An 18,144-nucleotide genomic window follows, 5' to 3' on the forward strand; every position below is an offset into this window, starting at 1 on the left:
CTTTTTGTGCTTGCAAAGATATCGTTGTGAGCATTAAACTAGGCTGGTCATTTGACTTAAGTTTTCCAGACAGCTGAGCAATAACATTAACTGTCTTTATACCCCCCCCCCCCCCCCCCCCCACTAACAACCAAACAGAATTACTCACTTTGTTCTGGCTGTGAAGGGATAATTAGCTCAGACATAAATGTTGCTTTTCATATATCAGTGCCACAAAAGATGAATACTGTGGCTATTCATGTGTTTTTCTAACAGGGTTTAATTTAGTAATTCTGCTGAGTAAGAGCTGAGGCGTGGGCTGGCTTTTGCCTTTCCTATTGCTACATTGTATGAAATGCTGTTGGGAAAGGGATTTGGTCGGCTGAATATTGAGTCAAACACAACTGTGTCAGGGTGTCACTGCTGACATCACGAACCGTTTATGAAGGAGCCGAAGCTACTGAAGGAAGCTTGTGATGTCATTGTTCTGCCGAAGCTGGTAAACATGCGAGGAAGATGATGATGATGATGATGAGGATGATGATGTTGGTGATTAGTGGTGTTGATGCAGATGACTGTTGTGAAGGGGATGATGAAGAATGAGAAATGTTCCATGTCTTCTGTTAGCTACCTGGAGATTTATAATGAGCGTGTTCAGGACCTTCTTGTGGGTACAAAGTGCCTGGAGAGCGGGCCTGGCCTGAGGGTCAGAGAACACCCAAAAGATGGACCTTATGTAGAGGGTAAGCCCCCCCCCCCCCATCGTCAACATTGCACTACATTACTGGTCTAAAAATCTGGCCCTTGAAGCCACTTGCACTCCATTTCTCCATTGCAACTCAGCCTTCTGTTCGGCCTCATCATTAATTCTATTTTTCCATTGCAACTTGGCCTTCTGTTCTGTCACGTCATTAATTACACCCACCTGGTGTCCCGGGTCTAAGTCCCTGAAGTCTTTGAAAAGGGATGCAGTGAGTGTGGAGTGGAACTGGCTTTGAGGGCCAGATTTGAATACCGCTGCGCCACATCATGTGGAGACAAATGCAGCGTTCAAGTCAGCTGGGAACTACCCTGTAGGATACTGCCCACACCGCATTCCAGACAACTGGAAACAATCGTCTAACTCAGAATTCCAGACTGAAAAGTGTGTGTCTGTGTGTCTCTGTGCGCGCCAGACCTGTCAAAGCACCTGGTTCAGAATTACCGTGACGTGGAGAAGCTGATGCATGCTGGGAACAGCAGTCGCACCACGGCACAGACGGGCATGAACGATACCAGCAGCCGCTCACACGCCATCTTCACCATCAACTTCACCCAGGTACCCGCTCACACGCCATCTTCACCATCACCGGGAACCGACACACTACCAGAGTTCTGGGCCTTGGAGGGCATTTATTAAGCAAAAGCATCGTGCCCATAAATAATGTATTATTTTGCTTTGAGAGGAATCCAAATCATGCTATTCCTGTTAAGCAGAACCTTGTGTACCCATTGATTCCCATGGTGTGTGTCTTCCCCGTGCCAGGCTCGTTTCAACGGAGACCTGCCATGTGAGACCGTGAGTAAGATCCACCTGGTGGACTTGGCGGGCAGCGAGAGGGCTAATGCGACGCGTGCCACCGGGGCCAGGCTGAAGGAAGGCGCCAACATCAACAAGTCCCTGGTCACGCTGGGCAATGTGATATCTGCTCTGGGTGAATGATGCCTCACACTATTCACAGCGTGGTCCATTTCAGACTCAGTCAGCCTAATAATAGCTCCAATTAGACTTTGGACATGGATGCATGTTCAGTCAGCTCACTGCCCCGCTGGTAACGAAGTGTTTATGAATCTGTTGCTTTCTGGCCAGTTTGTGGCATCGTACGTACAGTAAGTCTTTTGATGCTTTTGTACTTACTAGCTTCCTGTTAGAGGGAGGGTTTATTGTGGATTTCTGTGTGCGTGTGTGCATATGTTGGAGGATGAGTTGGAAAATATTCAAGCAATAAAAAATCATTCCTAACCTGTCTCTCTCTTTCGCTCCCTTGATCTCTCTCACTCTTCCTTTCTTTCTCTTACTCACCTTTCATCTCTCTCTTTGTGTCTTTCTCTGTTGGTCTGTCTCCTGTCAGCTGAAGTGAGTGTGTCGCCAGGAAGTGAATGTGTAGGGAGTCCCAGAGCACATTCCCAGAGCTCAGGAAGGAAAAAGAGGCAGCTTTTTATACCATACAGAGACTCTCTTCTGACCTGGCTCCTCAAAGATAGCCTCGGGGGAAATGCCAAGACCATCATGATAGCAAGTATGGGTTATCAAAGCTCTATCATTATCCATTCCCTAGAATATCTACCGAGCAGTTAGTTATCATGACATCTGAGCAGTTTTTCTACTCTCTGAGTTTGAAGGAAGTTGAGGGTAGTGTGGGAACTTAAACAGAACGTTTTTAGACTCAAAATCGTACACGTAAAATAAAATAACAGCGCAGCGGTGTTGGAATCCTGGTTGATGGGTCCAACAGAAGGTGGCCCAAAATTGGCTCCGCCTGGATGTCCGGGAGGATGTTGAACAGGGCTGCATTGTCTCATTGCGCTCTAGCGACTCCTTGTGGCAGTCCAGTGCTTGCACGCTCAGTCATCATAGTTGTTGGCTGGGGAATGTGTTCACCCCGGCTCCCCCAGTTACAATATACTACCTTAGCTAAAAGTAAATCTACATTTTTGAAATAGCCTCCATAACGCTGTCTAACCCGATAAGTTATTGTAAGGTCACACTCTACAAATGTTAATCTCGAATGTAGTGAGCTGCCTGATATGCCATCGGCTCGCGTCACTCCGCTCTACTGTGCACTCTGCCGATGATAGATAAATGACTGAAATGTATGTGTAGTATAAGCTATCATAGAAATATCTGGGGAGCATCAGTTCATTTCTGCAGGTTCACCGTGTTGAAGGGAAAGTGCTGAAGGAAATTATGTATTTTTTTCTGCATCAGAACATTCTGAATATTTCCGGTATGGTGGGAGGGGACCCCTGTTATAAGATGGAAAAGGCATCAACAGGGAAGAGGTTGAGTGGTTGTGCTAAAAGGCTGGTTGTACACCAGGTGAAGCCTAGTTTCCCCTTTCCTCTTTGTGGTATGGTTAACAGGCCCATGTTTAACACTCCAAGGTGACTTATTTTCAGAAGGATATAAGTTGTGTACTTCAGAATGTTCAAGACTGCCGGTAATTGTAACTTATGGGCACGATGGGGCAACGTCTCACAACTTCTCAGCGCTGCTTGTGGTTAAAGGCTGGGGGTTTCTGTAAAAGCACTTTCTGACAACTTCTGTTGTAAAAAGGGCTTTATAAATAAATTTGATTCACACCGCTCTATGAGAAACCACTCTATGAGAAACCTTCCTGGTTACACACACTGCAAGTGCAGTTTCTGGCAGCAAAGTTGGCTGGCCCGTCTGAGGTAAGACATTTCCAAATCCAAAGTACGAAATCTGTGCGCATGCTAAGATGTTCTGGGTTAGAGAGTCTGCTAAATGATTCAGATGTAGGTACGTTTCAGTGATATTGTAGATTCATTTCAATGATCCACAGACACAGGACAAAGTGAACACTGCAGAGTTTATGGCTAGTGGCTGAAGTTAACCAGCTCAAGTTAGCTTACTCTCTTACTCTGCTCTGTGGGTCTTTATGACGGCGTTTGTGATTGTACATTATGTTACAAGTGTTTTTATTTTGTTATTTGGGTTTAGATGACCCTATATGATTTTGTGGCTTTAATCCAACTGCCTTGTTACTTTTGTGAGTTAAACCTCATGCCTCCGCTAAACAACAACTAATGTAACCGGGTTGGTGATGAGTGCTTACATATGGGATTGTGTTTTGTGTAACGGCTGGACTGATGACACCTGTAATGTGTCAGTTCCTCTTCTGTTCCCGCCTCAGCCATTTCCCCTGCCGACGTGAACTACAGTGAGACACTGAGCACCTTGCGCTACGCCAACCGAGCCAAGAACATCGTCAACACCCCCACAGTCAACGAGGACCGCAGTGTACGGGTCATCAGGGAACTGCAGGAGGAGATCGCCAGGCTTAGGAGACTGGTGGACCAGAACCAACTGGTGTGTGGGGGTGTGTGTGAACGGGATTATGTTTACGGTATGTTATAGCGAAATGCTGAAACGATATGGCCTCTCTCCTCAGGTTTCCCGGTCTCCTCAGGATTTCTCGAAATCTCTTAAAGTGGAGGAAAAACTTCACCAGAATGAGGCCAAGGTGAATAGAGTCCCATACTAAAGGAAGTCATCACAGGGCAGACCTGTTGATGTTGTTCAGAGCTGGACCCCAAGGTCTTCTATTTCTGACAGGGTCACATGGTAATCGTGAATGTAGATCTTTTCACTGTAGCCTGTTAATAATGATGATCTTTTAAAGTGTCTGCCGACCAGAATGTGTTTGTCATTAAATATGACTTGTTGTTCTTGGCAGTGTGTGGTGGCTTTTTAGGCTGTGTTCTCATCCGTTCCGTCTGTCCTGTGTCGCAGGTGTTAGAGTTGACCAAAGAATGGACCAACAAGTGGGGAGAAACCCATAAGATCCTGAAGGTACCCAAAAGACTGTCGTACTTCTTTGCTGCCATTGTGGACGTGACACCTGGTTTCCAGCTGGGCGATGTAGACCGTCACACATCGCGACATGTCCGTTTGTCATTCCGCTGACTCATCCGACCATTGTAAACGCCGCCCGTCGTCATCTGGACATAGGATGTCATGGGATGTAGGATGGCTCTTGGCCACTTTGACTTGGCTCATGAGAAGTATTAACCGCGATCGAAATAATGAACTGATTGTGATATTTTGGTTTCTCTCATTTCTCTCGCTTGTTCTCCTCTCCTCCGTCTTGCGCAGATCGCCCACCACCGCGCCCCAGCACGTCTCCCGGTAGATCAGCCTAGCAGATGGCCTGTCTGTGTGTTAGTGTTTGAGCTTTGGGCTCCATCTGTCCAGTTCAACAGATCCCCCCCGGAAGGCCATGGGAGTGTAACGTGTATTAGCGATATTTGTTCCACACGTCCCAAATGGCCCCCCTGTTCCCTTCGTAGTGCGCTCCGCTTCACCCGGGCTCAGGTCGGAACCAGGGAACAGAGTGCCGTTTGGGTGGTTCTCTTAGCTGTGACCGCCTGGCTTTTCATCTCACCGTTCTGTTGCTGCTGAAATAATCTCTTGTCTGTGCGGAAGCCAAATGAGATGATGGAAAAAAAGTTCTCAAATATCTGGGGACCAATTTGCTGTTGGTTCTGTCAACGCACGGGAACTGCATCCCAAACTGAACTCGGATCTCCCGTTTAGTGCCCTACTATTTACCCGGGCCCGGTAGTACCTCCGTCTGAAGTAGTGGACCACCGAGGCTCTGTGGGTTCCCTGGTGCTGTCTTCTGTACGCTAATGAGATGGTTGATATTCAGCAAAGTTTAATGGATGATAATTACTTGATGTTGCAGGACTTGGAATTATTTTCTAGTTTTTCCAGTAATGAACATTTGTTTTCTGCTTCTCGGTTCTTGCGGTCTAATTATGAATTGAGTAATGATGCTTGGAACGAAGAAACATATATTTGTAAGGAACCAAAGTGGTGGAAGTCATTATGATTTTTATCCAAGTTATCTTTTTTGGCTGCAGTCGGGTAGTATAAGTATAGAAATGCCTCAAGCCACACCATTTAATTACCTCCCAACACGATCTTTACACAACACTGACGTGTCTAATCGATATGTACTGGGATTACAATCTTATTATAACACAATAACAGTTGCCATACTATTTTGTCACCGCTGCCACCATTCCATCCATCCTGAGATGGTTTCGGGGGGCTTCACCATGAAGGCCTGGGGCACCATGCTTTGAGATGTAAAATACTAAGAAGACAACTACCATGTCATCTCTTTCATGGTGACCTCTTGTCCTCTTTCTGTCCGGTGTCACGGCTGGTCGTTGTTCCTGTTACCTACCAGTGGGTGTCACTGTAGCTCTGTTGATCATCGCGCCCTGGGCTTTAGGGCTGAATTGAGAGGAGGGATGAGGTTATTAGAAGAAGCATCAACCTGGCATTGCTATTTAATTTTCCTGCTGTTTAGATTAGAATGGCATCCAACTGAAATTAGAACTGCCTAAATGATCCTGAAGTCTGCATCAGAGAGAGAGTGTGAGAGAGTGAGGACACGTTCTAATAGCTCCCTCTCTGCTTTCCATATGGTCCCTCAGTGTGTGTTGGGGAGAGTGAGTGAGAGTTAGAGGTACTTTCTGCAATCTCACTTAAGTCTTCCAGCCCAGAGACTTGTTTATACTACTCCGGCCCAAGTAAGTTCACTTCAGCGTGGCACAGATGACAGGTTTGAGGAAAGCTTTTGAGGTGTGCTAGAAGGCTGACTGTTCAGAGGTTGAGTTGACCTACAGTAGTGCTGATCACATGGATTGGGTCTCCGTCACAGTGGTTTTGAATGTGAAGCAACATAACGGAACAAGTATATAGTTTAAGTTGACTGGATTTACTTTAACTTTGAAAGATGGCAAAGTTATTAAGTAGCACTTGTGGAAGTCTTCAGTCTTGAGTTTTTATCTGGACTATTTCTCTGTGTGAAGACCGTTGTGACACAGCAACTCTGAGGGTGTTCAGAACCAGTGTGTTGTCTTGAAAAATAACATGAGGCAGGCAGGCAGGCAGGCTGGCTGGCTGCCATTGGCAACATGTTTAAGAAAAGTGTCACAAATGTTTTAAAATTCTTAATTGTTTCAAATGTTTGATTTATTTTTTTATTAGAATTGCTCTTCCTGAGGTACAAACAGAAAACAAAACCAAACACACACAATAGCAAAACCGCCTGCATCTACAATGCTGTAAGTGTCTTTTCAGTCCTCTACTGGTTGGTGTTTTATCCATTTTCATCGCTTGTGTGAGTTACCTCTGGTGGCAGCAGAGAGTCCCTGGTATTCACAGCTCTACTTAGTAGTGTATTGTATCTCCCAGCCTCCCGTCTGGACAGTGAAGAGGCCACTGCTGGCCCTTGTTGTGTGGTGTTGATGAATGTCTGGGCTGTGTTTTACCTGTCGGAACAGACCGTTCGGTACCTTCGACACCTCAACACTGGACCCTGCTGATAAAGCCCGGTACGGGACCATTGTAGCTAATTAGCTGACACCGCTGGTGTCTAATTATGAGGTTCTGATTGGCTACATATGGCGTGGTGTTCAGTTAGGCTACTGCCCGTCCCTTCCATGTGTTCATTAATACCGGCCATGTTGTAAATCTCAGACAGCCATGTTCAGCGTTGACTCTGTCCTCTAAAAACATATGGGCCGGGTTTAAAATGGCACCTGGGACCCGGATAAATTGTGCCTGATTATTATGAATTGGGTAACATTGAAGGTTGTGTGCTTGTGAGTCCGGCTGATATGTTGAGTTATTCTACAGAAGACCTGGGGAAAGATCAGATGTGTGCAGAACCACGGTTTTTATTTCAAACTTTTCACAATGGAATTTACTTTTCTTAGTATAATAAGTATGCATTTTCTAAGGACAACATTTTCTGATATCAATATGCCTACACCTGTTTCTTTAACAAATTTGAATGAACCTGAGCTGCTATATATAATATAATATTTTGTTTATTAAATAATAATAAATATGAATGGTGGCCCTCAAGCTTCTGATGGTTGTTTGTGGTCCCTGGAACAGGTGGAATGGGCTAGAGACCACTGGTATGGAGGACTTGTTCCATCATTTCCTCTCACTAACTTGGCACTTGTACTCCATGTCAGGTGTGTAGTTAGGATGCGTGACACCGTGTAACGCCCGGGCTGAAAGGGCAACGTGGCGGAGAACGGCCGACACGACGGCGTCGCCATAACTCTAAGTGTTTGATGAATGGCTTTATGGATTTGACATTTATCTTCCACCACATTTGCATTCTGTACAGGCTGATGAATGGTATCGCTGGCCATGAAGCTGGGCTACTGTGAGGAACGCCAGGGACCTATCAGAGGCTTGGGCTGGCGCTTCGAGACGCACGTGTGTGGTTGGGAGAGGGAGTTCTGGGTCTTTTTACATGTTGGGTTCAAAATACACTCAAACCTTCCCAACTTTTTGGCCAGTCCCCACTAGGGAAAATGCTATTACTGGCTCAGGGGTTAGGTTGGGGGTGGGGGTGTACAATTGGGCATAGTGTTAGAATTGGGGTATCTATTAGGTTTGTGCTGTAGCGTTTGGGGCGAGGATACTTTAAGGCATAAAGATTTACTTGAGGTGTAAGGAATAGAGAAAAGGGAATGTGGATTTCTGGTTTAGGGTTAGTTTTGATCCCTGCACGGATCTGAAGACATGTTTGTTCGTGTTAAGAGCTAAGCAGTGTCTATCTTTGTCGGTTTAGAATGGAGAAAGGCACATTCATTTGGCGTCTTCCTCCGGTTCAGATATCAACAAAACGTTTTCCGTTCTGTACGTCTGGAATAATTCCTTGTGATTACCACAGCGTGGTACGAATGGCAAAGTAGTCAGGTCTTGTCACTAACACAGCCAGGGCTGGTTGTTCAAGAAACCACTCCCAATAAAAAGAAGCCTGAGGTGAACTGATAATCAACCTCTACACAGTGATCCACTTAAATTAACCGTTTCTGCATAGTCCTCCACTTCTTTTCAGTAAGTGCATGAAAGCTGTGTAAATATATGTTTCTGTAACAGTTGGCTTTGGGATGGTTTTGTGGTCACTATATTCCCAACATGCGTCAGGCTATTCGCTATGTAGTCTTGTGTAGCCGTACCTTCCAGTATTTCCAGATAGGGGGTTTCCCCCAGAATTAGGCTGTTTTTAATGGCAGTGTGTGGGCAGAAATGGGCTTACGAGGGTCGATATACAGATAGGGCTGCATAGGGAAAAAAACTGCATTTGGGCAGGTTTTTTGAGTCCGCTTGATTTCGTCTGTGATTGGTCTGTATACTGTCAATGAAACGTGGCAAATCACGTTGTTGTCACGTCATTGTTGAGGGACTTTTTCTCGACGAGGCTACATACGTGCTACCCAATTGGTTTGTGCCATCTTCATCGGACCTGCCAACTCGCGTTAGGCTATCCTTTCAGTTTGGGGGTCGATCTGGCATAAGGATTATCTTGTTGTCTACAGTTTAGTATGATGGACGTTTGCTCTGGCAGTGTCATGTCCCTGAAAGAGCAGAGCCCCTACAGCAAGAAGAGGTATTGCACAGCAGTAGCTCAATTCACAGAAGCCTGATTCTTGATAAATGCTTGCCAATACCTAATAATGAATTAATTGACATTTATTTTCCAGTAAATGATTAAACTAATTTGTCTTTTTGTAAGTCACATTGGTCAGTGTTTAGGCGCTAGCGTCAAAGCAGGTCTGCCTCGTCCACGCTGGTTGTCTGAAAAGCAGCAGATAAGTCAGAAGACAAATCCCGATTGTTCCTGCGTGTGCAGGCTTGTGCCGAGCGAGGAGGTAATTCTGTTGACGAGAGCCGCTTTGCTTCTCCCTGAAAGGAAAACCAAATTGCTGGCGCTTAAGCCGGGAGGCTCCGGCATCTCGTTGTTCGAGAGGAAGTGAAGATCGCTGTAAACTGGAAGTTAATGCCGTATTCCGGGCAGATTCAGAATGCTGAGTTAGTCGTCCCAGCATTCCGAGGCTACTTTGCAAATGCCACCTAATTTCCTATTCGATGCCCTACTAAAGGGACGCAAAGTGCATTATTTGGGACGTGCATCAAGACTTGTTGCAGGGCATTAAGGCAGTTAATATGAGATGGGTTCAAGAGCAGCCTTTTAGAGGGAGGGACAACATTAAGGAGAGCGGGAAGAGACTGTAGGGGGATTGAAACTGATTTCTTCTTCTCTCCTGTATGGGCCGTAGAATGCTGAATACACAGACCTAGATGCCTTTACCCGAGCAGATTGCAGGATGTTCCCAGCCATTTGTTTTCATTTTGGGAGAGGTGTCATGGATTAAACAGGCTTGTTGTTCTTTCTGGAGTTGTTCATAGAAGTGTTTGGTCGTGTCCCAAATGTCCTGTCCCCTATGAAGTGCACTTCTTCTGCCCAGGGCCTATATGCCTCCGGTCAAGACTAGTGCACTTGATGGGGAATAGGTTACCATTTTGGATACAAGCAAAGGATGAATAATTGGAACATTAAGAAAAAATAAGTGGCAAGTTTAGTCCCATTGATCAGTGGAGAGGATACTCTGTGTGTTGTTTATTTTTTTCGGTTGGACTCTGTGCTAAAAGGAGAATTTTCTTTGGGTTGGAGGAGTTGGAATGTAATAACTACACACGCAAGCCAGCGATAAATGGACAAATCCAATTCCTCCCTCCGGTTTATTCAATTCAATCCAATTCTCTGTGTCATCTGACTCCTCTGAACTGCTGTGATCAGCGCAACACAGAACTGAAAGAATCAAGTCGGCATTCTGATTCTCCAAATGGCCCACTAATCCCTATCTAGTGCGCTACTTTTAACCAGAGCCCACTGGATAATTATTGCTGTCGAGGATGTTCCCAGAGACAGGCTCCTGTGCTTTCTCTGTTTTCCACATTCTGTCAGCATTTCCGCTTCATATTTCATTATTAATGGATTCCGTGACCTTCTAGAATTCACCCTGTCAGCAGTTAGGGTTCTGATGCATTGTTACCGATGACCTTTGACTGTTCTGTCTGGAAACCTTTACACGGGTGATGGATGGAGCTCAGTCTCAGATGCCTTGACCAGGACACGTTTTGACTGCTCACTTTTTCACAATGAAAATCAATACGCAATTGTGTGGTTAATATGTTTGAGTCCACATCTTCTAGCGAGCCCACGTGAAATGCCAATAATGCCCAGAGATGTAACCTAGGGCTTTGTTCCTGTCTTTGTAGTCTTACACCAGATGCTGTGTTAAAAACAAAAAAAAATATTATTAATTTGGGTGCTTCTTTTGGTCTGGTGATTAAGGGCTTATATACATTTCAGTAAATTTTTAGGACGTATTTAGGAAAACTTAAGATGCTAGGTTATTTTATTGTATAAACTTGCAGATGTCGATAGCTCGAGATGCCCCCTTTTGAGGTAGCGGGCGCCACAATCGAACGCAGTACATTTCGAACATGCCATTGTAAATTAAAATGCTATGGAAATTATTTCCTAAATGAAGATATCTACCATTTCTCATAGTTTAAATGAGCCTCAGCTGATGAGCTGTCTGAGCTACAGGGGAGTATAATTGTGTAAATCAGGAAAGTAAGTTCAGAAAAACTTTGGAAAATATGGGTGCTCAGCAACCCATTAAAAAGCTATAATCTGCAGTTGGGTGAAATTTGAATAGCAGCTTAAAAACGCTGTCGTAGATAACCTTTTGACATCCATTTGTCTGAGAACATAGAGCTGGAACTCTGTTATCTCTAGAACGGGGATTGTGATAGCCTGGGAGCCACACTGTTTGTGCTACCGTAGCATGGGGACCTTGAATGTTTGTGCCATCAAAGCACTGCTTGACACTCCAAACAAGGAGTTGACCCAAACCGTTCAGGGTTGGACAGCCAGGACCTGGCTGGCAACATTTAAAAATACCTTTCTGGGAAGAACTTCCCTTTTATAAATCAAAAAACATTTGCAGCCTAACAATAATATTATACTATTACTACTAACACCAATAATAATAATAATAATATATTTAAAATACGGCTTGGCCTAAGCAATAGTTAAAACGGGGCTTGCGTTTAGATCAAGCCCTTCACAATGTTCGATTGACAAACGGTCGCGGGCTGGCAGCTGAAATGTAGCTTATTTTGAAAGGTCTACTGTGGCTTAGTTCTATAGTTTTCAGAGTATTGCAAAAAACGAATTTGTTCGGACTAGCAATGTCATTTAAAATGCCCGCAACCGATCCAACCTTTATCTTAAAAACAATATTTGATTAACCTAAACCCGCCTGCGCCGTGGATGTAACGGGGGGGACTGGGGTTATGATGAGTCGTCTAGCGCATAGCTGGGTAAGTAGACCTGTTCCCGCGAACTCTCGGTTACTGGCAGGGCGCTCCGGTGCTGGCTGTGCGTAGCATTTACAGGTGTGGGTTGTCAGCCTCTGCACACACCGCAACGCAGTCATTAAACTCTGACGTTAATGTACATTCAATGAAAGCGTGCTTCAACATATTTCAACACCGTGTTAACATGACTGACAAGTTCCACAGAGATCCTCGTGACACTGTCACACACAACCACACAGCAGTAAGAAACTACACGTAGGCCTACTGCACGCGGAGATCCACGATCTTCCAGATCCGCGGCACTTTTAGATTTAGCGAAACTGTGGGTAGTTATTAATAGTCTTTTTTTATTTCGTGTTTATAATATGGATCCTGTGATTTCAGCAACTCGGAAATTATATTTAGGGTCCTAGGTAATACTCAGTTTAACTTACGACTGCTATATAGACCCTGTAAGCCTGCTCCAAAATTGACTGCGGGTAAACACAAGACTGTGTACCTAATTAAAATGAAGCACAAAGGGAAACAGTGTAAGAACCACAGACCGCTGTGAAAGCCGTGGAGAGAAAACGATCACCTCACCTTGATCCAGGCGGGGGATGAGACAATGGCAGGTTCTTTATTTGATTTTGCTCCCGTTTACCATTGGCTAATTTAGAACTGTAAAAACTAATCCAAAATAAGTGTAAGTCTCTTGCCAGCAACTAAAACTCTGTGGTACCAAATCCAACTATAACTATTCTCTAGACCCAAAGGGCACAATAAGTAATTGTTTAACAAACCACAAAATTTTGAGAGAACCAATTTGACTGTTAGTAGCCAACACCATGCTTTCTACAAGCCTTTCGGTAGCCAACCCCAGGCTATTACAAGCCTTTCGGTAGCCAACCCCAGGCTATTACAAGTCTACTGTACTGGTAACAAAAACATGAATATGAAGGACTGCAAAAATCTATTTGGCTATAATAGTACAAGTTTGGACACCTACTCATTCAAGGCTGTTTCTTTAGTTTGACTATTTTCCACTTAGTATGATAATTGTGAAGACATCAAAACTAGGAAATTACACATGGAATCATGTATCAACCCAAAATAGTGTGAATTTGATCATGATGCATTTCAGAATGTGGATTCTGCAAAGTAGCCTGCCACCCTTTGCCTGGATGACAACGTGGCCCGCTCTCTGCGTTCTCTCAACCAGCTTCATGAGGTAGTCACCTGGAATGCTTTTCCAACAGTCTTGAAGGAGTTACCACATATGCTGAGCACTTGTTGGCTGCTTTAAAAAAAAAAAAAATCCCTCAGGTGGCGCTGATGGAGGCCCTCTTTGGCCTGTGAGTGTGGTGAACCTGCCTGGGCTGGTAGCAAACAGGAACAGATGTGCTCATCAATCATTCGTTATGGCGTTTGAAGGCAAATTTCACATTTCCATTATCATTTATATAAATATTGATAAAACTGTCTGCCCTGTTAACATGTCTATATACATTCATAAAAACAACACTATCTCCAGTGTTAATTGTCGGGTTCCATGTCTTAGGAATTGTACAGGATGACGCTGTGTTGTTCGGTGCATTTTACAAATAAACCTCAACTGAACTGAAACTGTCACTGCTACGGTACAAGGAATATTCAAGGCTGTACTAAGGTGAATCTGTCTGTTGGTTGAAGTGAAGTCCCTGCAATTTGTAATAAATACATTAGAAATCTTACTTAGTGGAGTTCTGATCGTTGCTGTCAGATGGATGGAAATTGTCGGCAGCTCTCAGAGTGGTGGCAGGTGGCCTAGCAGCACAGGTAATGTAGGGAAACCCAGACTCTCAGAGTCAAAGCGCTCAGAAATCCATTAAAGCTATCATCTGCAGATGGGGCACAATTTTTAATGGGAGTTTAAATGCTGCCCTAGCCTGGCTGATAGTCAAGGTGTGTGTGTGTGTGTGTGTCCTTCCAAGCCTTCCCCAAATATAATTATGTCCAACACCTGCTTCCATCACCACACAAGCAGTTCACAACTTGGCTCTCTGCTGTGTGTCTGTGTTGCTATAAGGCCCGGTCCACTACAATCTGAGACAATCTCATCTTTCCATCCGCTCAGACGTCTGTGTGTGTCAGTAAAGTGACACAGCGCATTAATCTGCCAGACACCCCTCTTCACCTCTAATGAAGTCCGTGAAGGATCCCTTTAATTAACTACTGGCCTGGAGAGGGAGAGAGAGACACAAACACGATCAGTAAGTCAATGTCTCACCCTCTTCATTAGAAAAAATAAAGATTTTTCTTCCTCTTCTCGTCCTCTTCTGTCGATGGTGAGAAGACAGGACAGAAGTCACTCTGCAGAGACAAATCTATTCAGAGAGGACCAAGTGATAGGGATTGATAGAAAGAGCGCAACAAAGATTGGAAAAAAAAAAGTTGAGAAAAAAGCGTTTACTTTTTCACATTGGGGATCTTTTCTGGTCCACCTCATCCGTAGGAAGTGAAAGTCATGGTGTGTGCCTTGGGTTAACCCGGGGGGGCATCTTTTTACCACACACACTCAGAAGAAAGTTTAGCTAGCTAACGCTCTTTTTAAACGTTGTTCTCCAATTTTCCCCCTCCTTTCTCCCCAAAAATCTTGAGAAATCCCGTTGTACTTCCAACCTGGTCTTATCTCAGCAACTACGAAAGGACTCCGGAGAGTCGATGATCGAGCTTCTCTTACCGCTGCTTGGTCAACCAGGAAGGTAGCGGAATAGACATGTCGGAGAAAACGCTCTTTTTCGACTATTGACTTCAGATTAGGTCAGTCTTCAGTTGCTGACCTGCCTGAGGGGTTTTCTAGAGCACAGGGAATATCCAGGCCAGCCCATAGAGCAGTGTCTTGTGTAGACACGGAGCGTGTCTTTCGGAACAGTAATCGTATCGTCTATAAAAGAGATTATCGCATATAGAACCAGCAGAATGTCTTATTGAACGGTCAGCATGTTGTATTCAGTATAGTCAACGTCACGTATACGGACAGACACGTCGGAGGAGCAAATGTGGAAGCGTGGCTCTGCTGCAGCTCCCTACTAAAGCTTTAAAAATGTCTTCCACGGATCAAATCAATTTATTCTGTCTCTTATCAGCCTCTTCTGAGGAGCAGAGTCCTGAAATGCCATTAAATACATATTTAGCAGGGATTTCTGGACAAGTGGCATGGATTTTTCCACCTGGACATTTATCGATTTCAGGCTGACTTGAGTTTTTAATGCGACCAAAGGCTAATGTGGGGGGGCTTCCTGTAATGTGAATGTCAGTACTACAGGGCAACATTCATCTCACAGTCACTCACTATACTCCTGCATTAATCTCTGACTTGTGTGAAATATGGATGTTTAAAAAGCCTTCTGTTATTCACAGTTTGACATTGAAGATGCTGTGTGTGAATAAATACCATTTTCAGAGGGTGAGAAATATCTATAATGTGGCCAGGAAATAGTTTTTTATAATGAATTATATTCACCCGATCCTTCAACCTTTGCTCAGGTACGACGTCGTGTTCCGAGGCAATTTACCACAGAGAACGTTTCTCTTCTCGCTGTATTTCAGAGGAGCAGGAAGGGCTGAGGAAAGCGACGACTAATACGTTTTTGTTTATGCACAGACTTTTTATAGGAAGATGTTTGGAGTGTTTTTGACTTTTCTGTGACTTCTCAATAGGTCTTGCCTTGTCATGTGTACTTCCCACCCCCCCCCCCCCACACCCCAGATGGAGAACGGCTGTAGGACAGTTATCTGTGCTATTATGGAGGTTTCCTAGATGTAGTGACGTTAAGTTTGTCTCTGTTCACCGCCGTCGTGTTGGTGTGAGGGCGTCCTACTGGTTCCTACCGTGGGTGCTGTAGCTTAAATCGTGAACCGATGGCACGTTGGGTGCGGCGTTCCCCTCGCCCTCCGGGAAAGATCCGCTCGGCGAAACACGGTGTACAGTTTGAGACGTCGCCATGGTAATCTGAGTGATTTATAGGCCCTCTCTGGCGGTTAGTCGCTCTCCTGCTAACCACGACAACACATGGCTCCAGCGTCCCAAACAGCGCCCTCTTCCCGGTTTTCCCTAGTGCACTTATTTGGTCCCAATGAGCCAGTCGAAATAGTGTACTACACTGGGAATGGGGTGCCATTTGTGGAACGGGCGCGGTTGGGGAGTTGCCACCGTCCTTTCTGGCCCGAAGCGACGAAGAGCCAGAACTCCATAAAGAATTCACTCCTCTGCTGTTAGGCTATTAAACGACTGTCAACGGCTCCCTCAGACATTATTGAAGCCTGGACTTCACCAGCCTAGGAGCCATATGGAGATATTATGTTTTTCTAGCACTTTGCTGTTTTCTGCTCCGTTTGTTCCCTGTTGCGTACTGTTGGAGTGGATGGTGGCTCCAGGGGAAGAGGACTCACAGGGCTGGGAATGGAAACCTCTTCACCCGAACTGTCGCTGTCTCTTGGTGTTTAACTGTGTTTCGGTGTTTAACTGTGTTTCGGTGTGCCGCTGTCTCTTGGGTGTTTAACTGTGTTTCTGTGTGCCGCTGTCTGATGTCTCATCCAGGAGGAGACCGTTGCCCTGAGGAAGGAAGGGATCGGTGTGGTTCTGGACTCAGATCTGCCTCACCTGATTGGCATCGACGACGACCTTCTTGGCAGTGGACTCATCCTCTACCATTTAAGGGTGAGTTCAGACCCCAGAGCCGAATGTATTTATCCACGTCTTATCGAGTAGCAGCCGGTGTTACGCTTTTTGTTTTGAAACTAAAACTGAAAGTACACTTAGTGTACCCCCCCACTGGTGACTCTTACCGGTCCAAATGGGGGCGGGGGGGTGGGGGTCCCGGGCAGAGCTGGAGACATTGGCCTTGTGATGTGATTGCAGGAGGGCAGGACGCTGGTGGGTCGACGCCAGGCCGCGTACAATCAGGATATTGGTGAGTCATGAGAATGCAGCCATGTGTCCTTTGGGATGCGCAGTTAAAAAAAAAAAATCATCAATGCATGTTTTTATCCCCACAGTCAAAGACTTTCCTAAGTCTTCGGTTAATAAATATTAAATTATATTGTCATTAAATGCTGCCTAAAACATAACTGTTTCCATGGAAACCGGCAGACGCTCTGGAGTGCTGGGCGAACGCGGCGCCAGAGCTGACGTGGGGAGTGTTTTAAAATGAGCACAGGAGGGGAAGGACGTCAGGAGAAGTGTCAGGGTGGAAGAACAGTTGTAGGTTTAGCACCTTAAAGAGAAATGACAGGACAAGCCCAGGTCAGAATTAACATTCACTCATGTTAACGTCTCTCAAGGGCTCATCTTTCTGTATTTTTTTTTTTTAATAAACGTCTGGGTACCGAAGGGTCTGGGTACCGAATATCGAAGCCCTGTAAATCTCAGCGGACGATGCCTCCCCCCACCACGAGCCTCGCTGTTCAATTAACTCCCCCCATGAGGCTTCCCTGCCTCTATCCAGCCAGACACACAGCCAGGGCTCGGACCTTGCCAGTGGTGGTCAGCTGGGTGCTACAAAAGAGCTCCTGAGACCGCTGTGCCACTTTGGGGGCATATTCCTCTGTGTTTTACTTTCACTACATTGCACTCCTGTCTCCGCCCCCGCGTCCCTCCTCTGCCTCCTGTCTCCGCGTCCCTCCTCTGCCTCCTGTCTCCGCGTCCCTCCTCTGCCTCCTGTCTCTGCCCCCCGCATCCCCCTCTTGACCCCCCAGTACTCCATGGTTCTGGTCTTCAGGAGAAACACTGTGTGTTTGAGAACTGGGACGGTGCCGTGACTCTGATTCCCCAGACGGGGGCGCTGTGCTATGTTAATGGAGTGGAGACTGTCCAGGCCTGTCTGTTAACACAGGGTAAGTGTGTGTGTGTGTGTGTGTGTGTGTGTGTGTGTGTGTGTGTGTGTGTGTGTGTGTGTGTGTGTGTGTGTGTGTGTGTGTGTGTGTGTGTGTGAGAGTAGATTGTAATATAATGAGTCAGTGTGGACTTGTAAAAGACACATCCTTGTTGGATAGAGGTTTACCATGATAGATAGCACTAACCTGATGTCTCAGCAGGTTTGAATCAGTCCCTTATCAGTGGGAAACCATGGAGAAGGGGGAAAAAGTATGATTGGAACAGATTTTTGGGGTCCACGGTGTAATTTTAGGACTGTTGGCTTCTCCAA

The 18,144-nt window shown here is 45.4% G+C and overlaps 1 protein-coding gene across 5 annotated transcripts in view; it reads left to right on the forward strand.

The window, feature by feature from the left end:
* kif16bb (kinesin family member 16Bb) overlaps positions 1 to 18,144 on the forward strand; it is a 38,702-nt gene that overhangs the window by 4,720 nt on the left and 15,838 nt on the right. For 4 of the 5 annotated variants that reach the window (XM_020047152.3, XM_010869571.5, XM_020047153.3 and 1 more), the window contains 10 exons: positions 607 to 722; positions 1,155 to 1,297; positions 1,505 to 1,673; positions 2,091 to 2,258; positions 3,897 to 4,072; positions 4,155 to 4,226; positions 4,496 to 4,555; positions 16,539 to 16,658; positions 16,860 to 16,911; positions 17,696 to 17,833. In XM_020047152.3, coding sequence (XP_019902711.2) covers positions 607 to 722; positions 1,155 to 1,297; positions 1,505 to 1,673; positions 2,091 to 2,258; positions 3,897 to 4,072; positions 4,155 to 4,226; positions 4,496 to 4,555; positions 16,539 to 16,658; positions 16,860 to 16,911; positions 17,696 to 17,833 — 1,214 coding nt within the window. The remainder of the gene's footprint in view (positions 1 to 606; positions 723 to 1,154; positions 1,298 to 1,504; positions 1,674 to 2,090; positions 2,259 to 3,896; positions 4,073 to 4,154; positions 4,227 to 4,495; positions 4,556 to 16,538; positions 16,659 to 16,859; positions 16,912 to 17,695; positions 17,834 to 18,144) is intronic. The other variant, XM_020047154.3, reaches the window with a different exon arrangement.

This window comes from Esox lucius, chromosome 6, assembly GCF_011004845.1.
Source record: "Esox lucius isolate fEsoLuc1 chromosome 6, fEsoLuc1.pri, whole genome shotgun sequence".
Taxonomy (NCBI): Eukaryota; Metazoa; Chordata; class Actinopteri; order Esociformes; family Esocidae; genus Esox; species Esox lucius.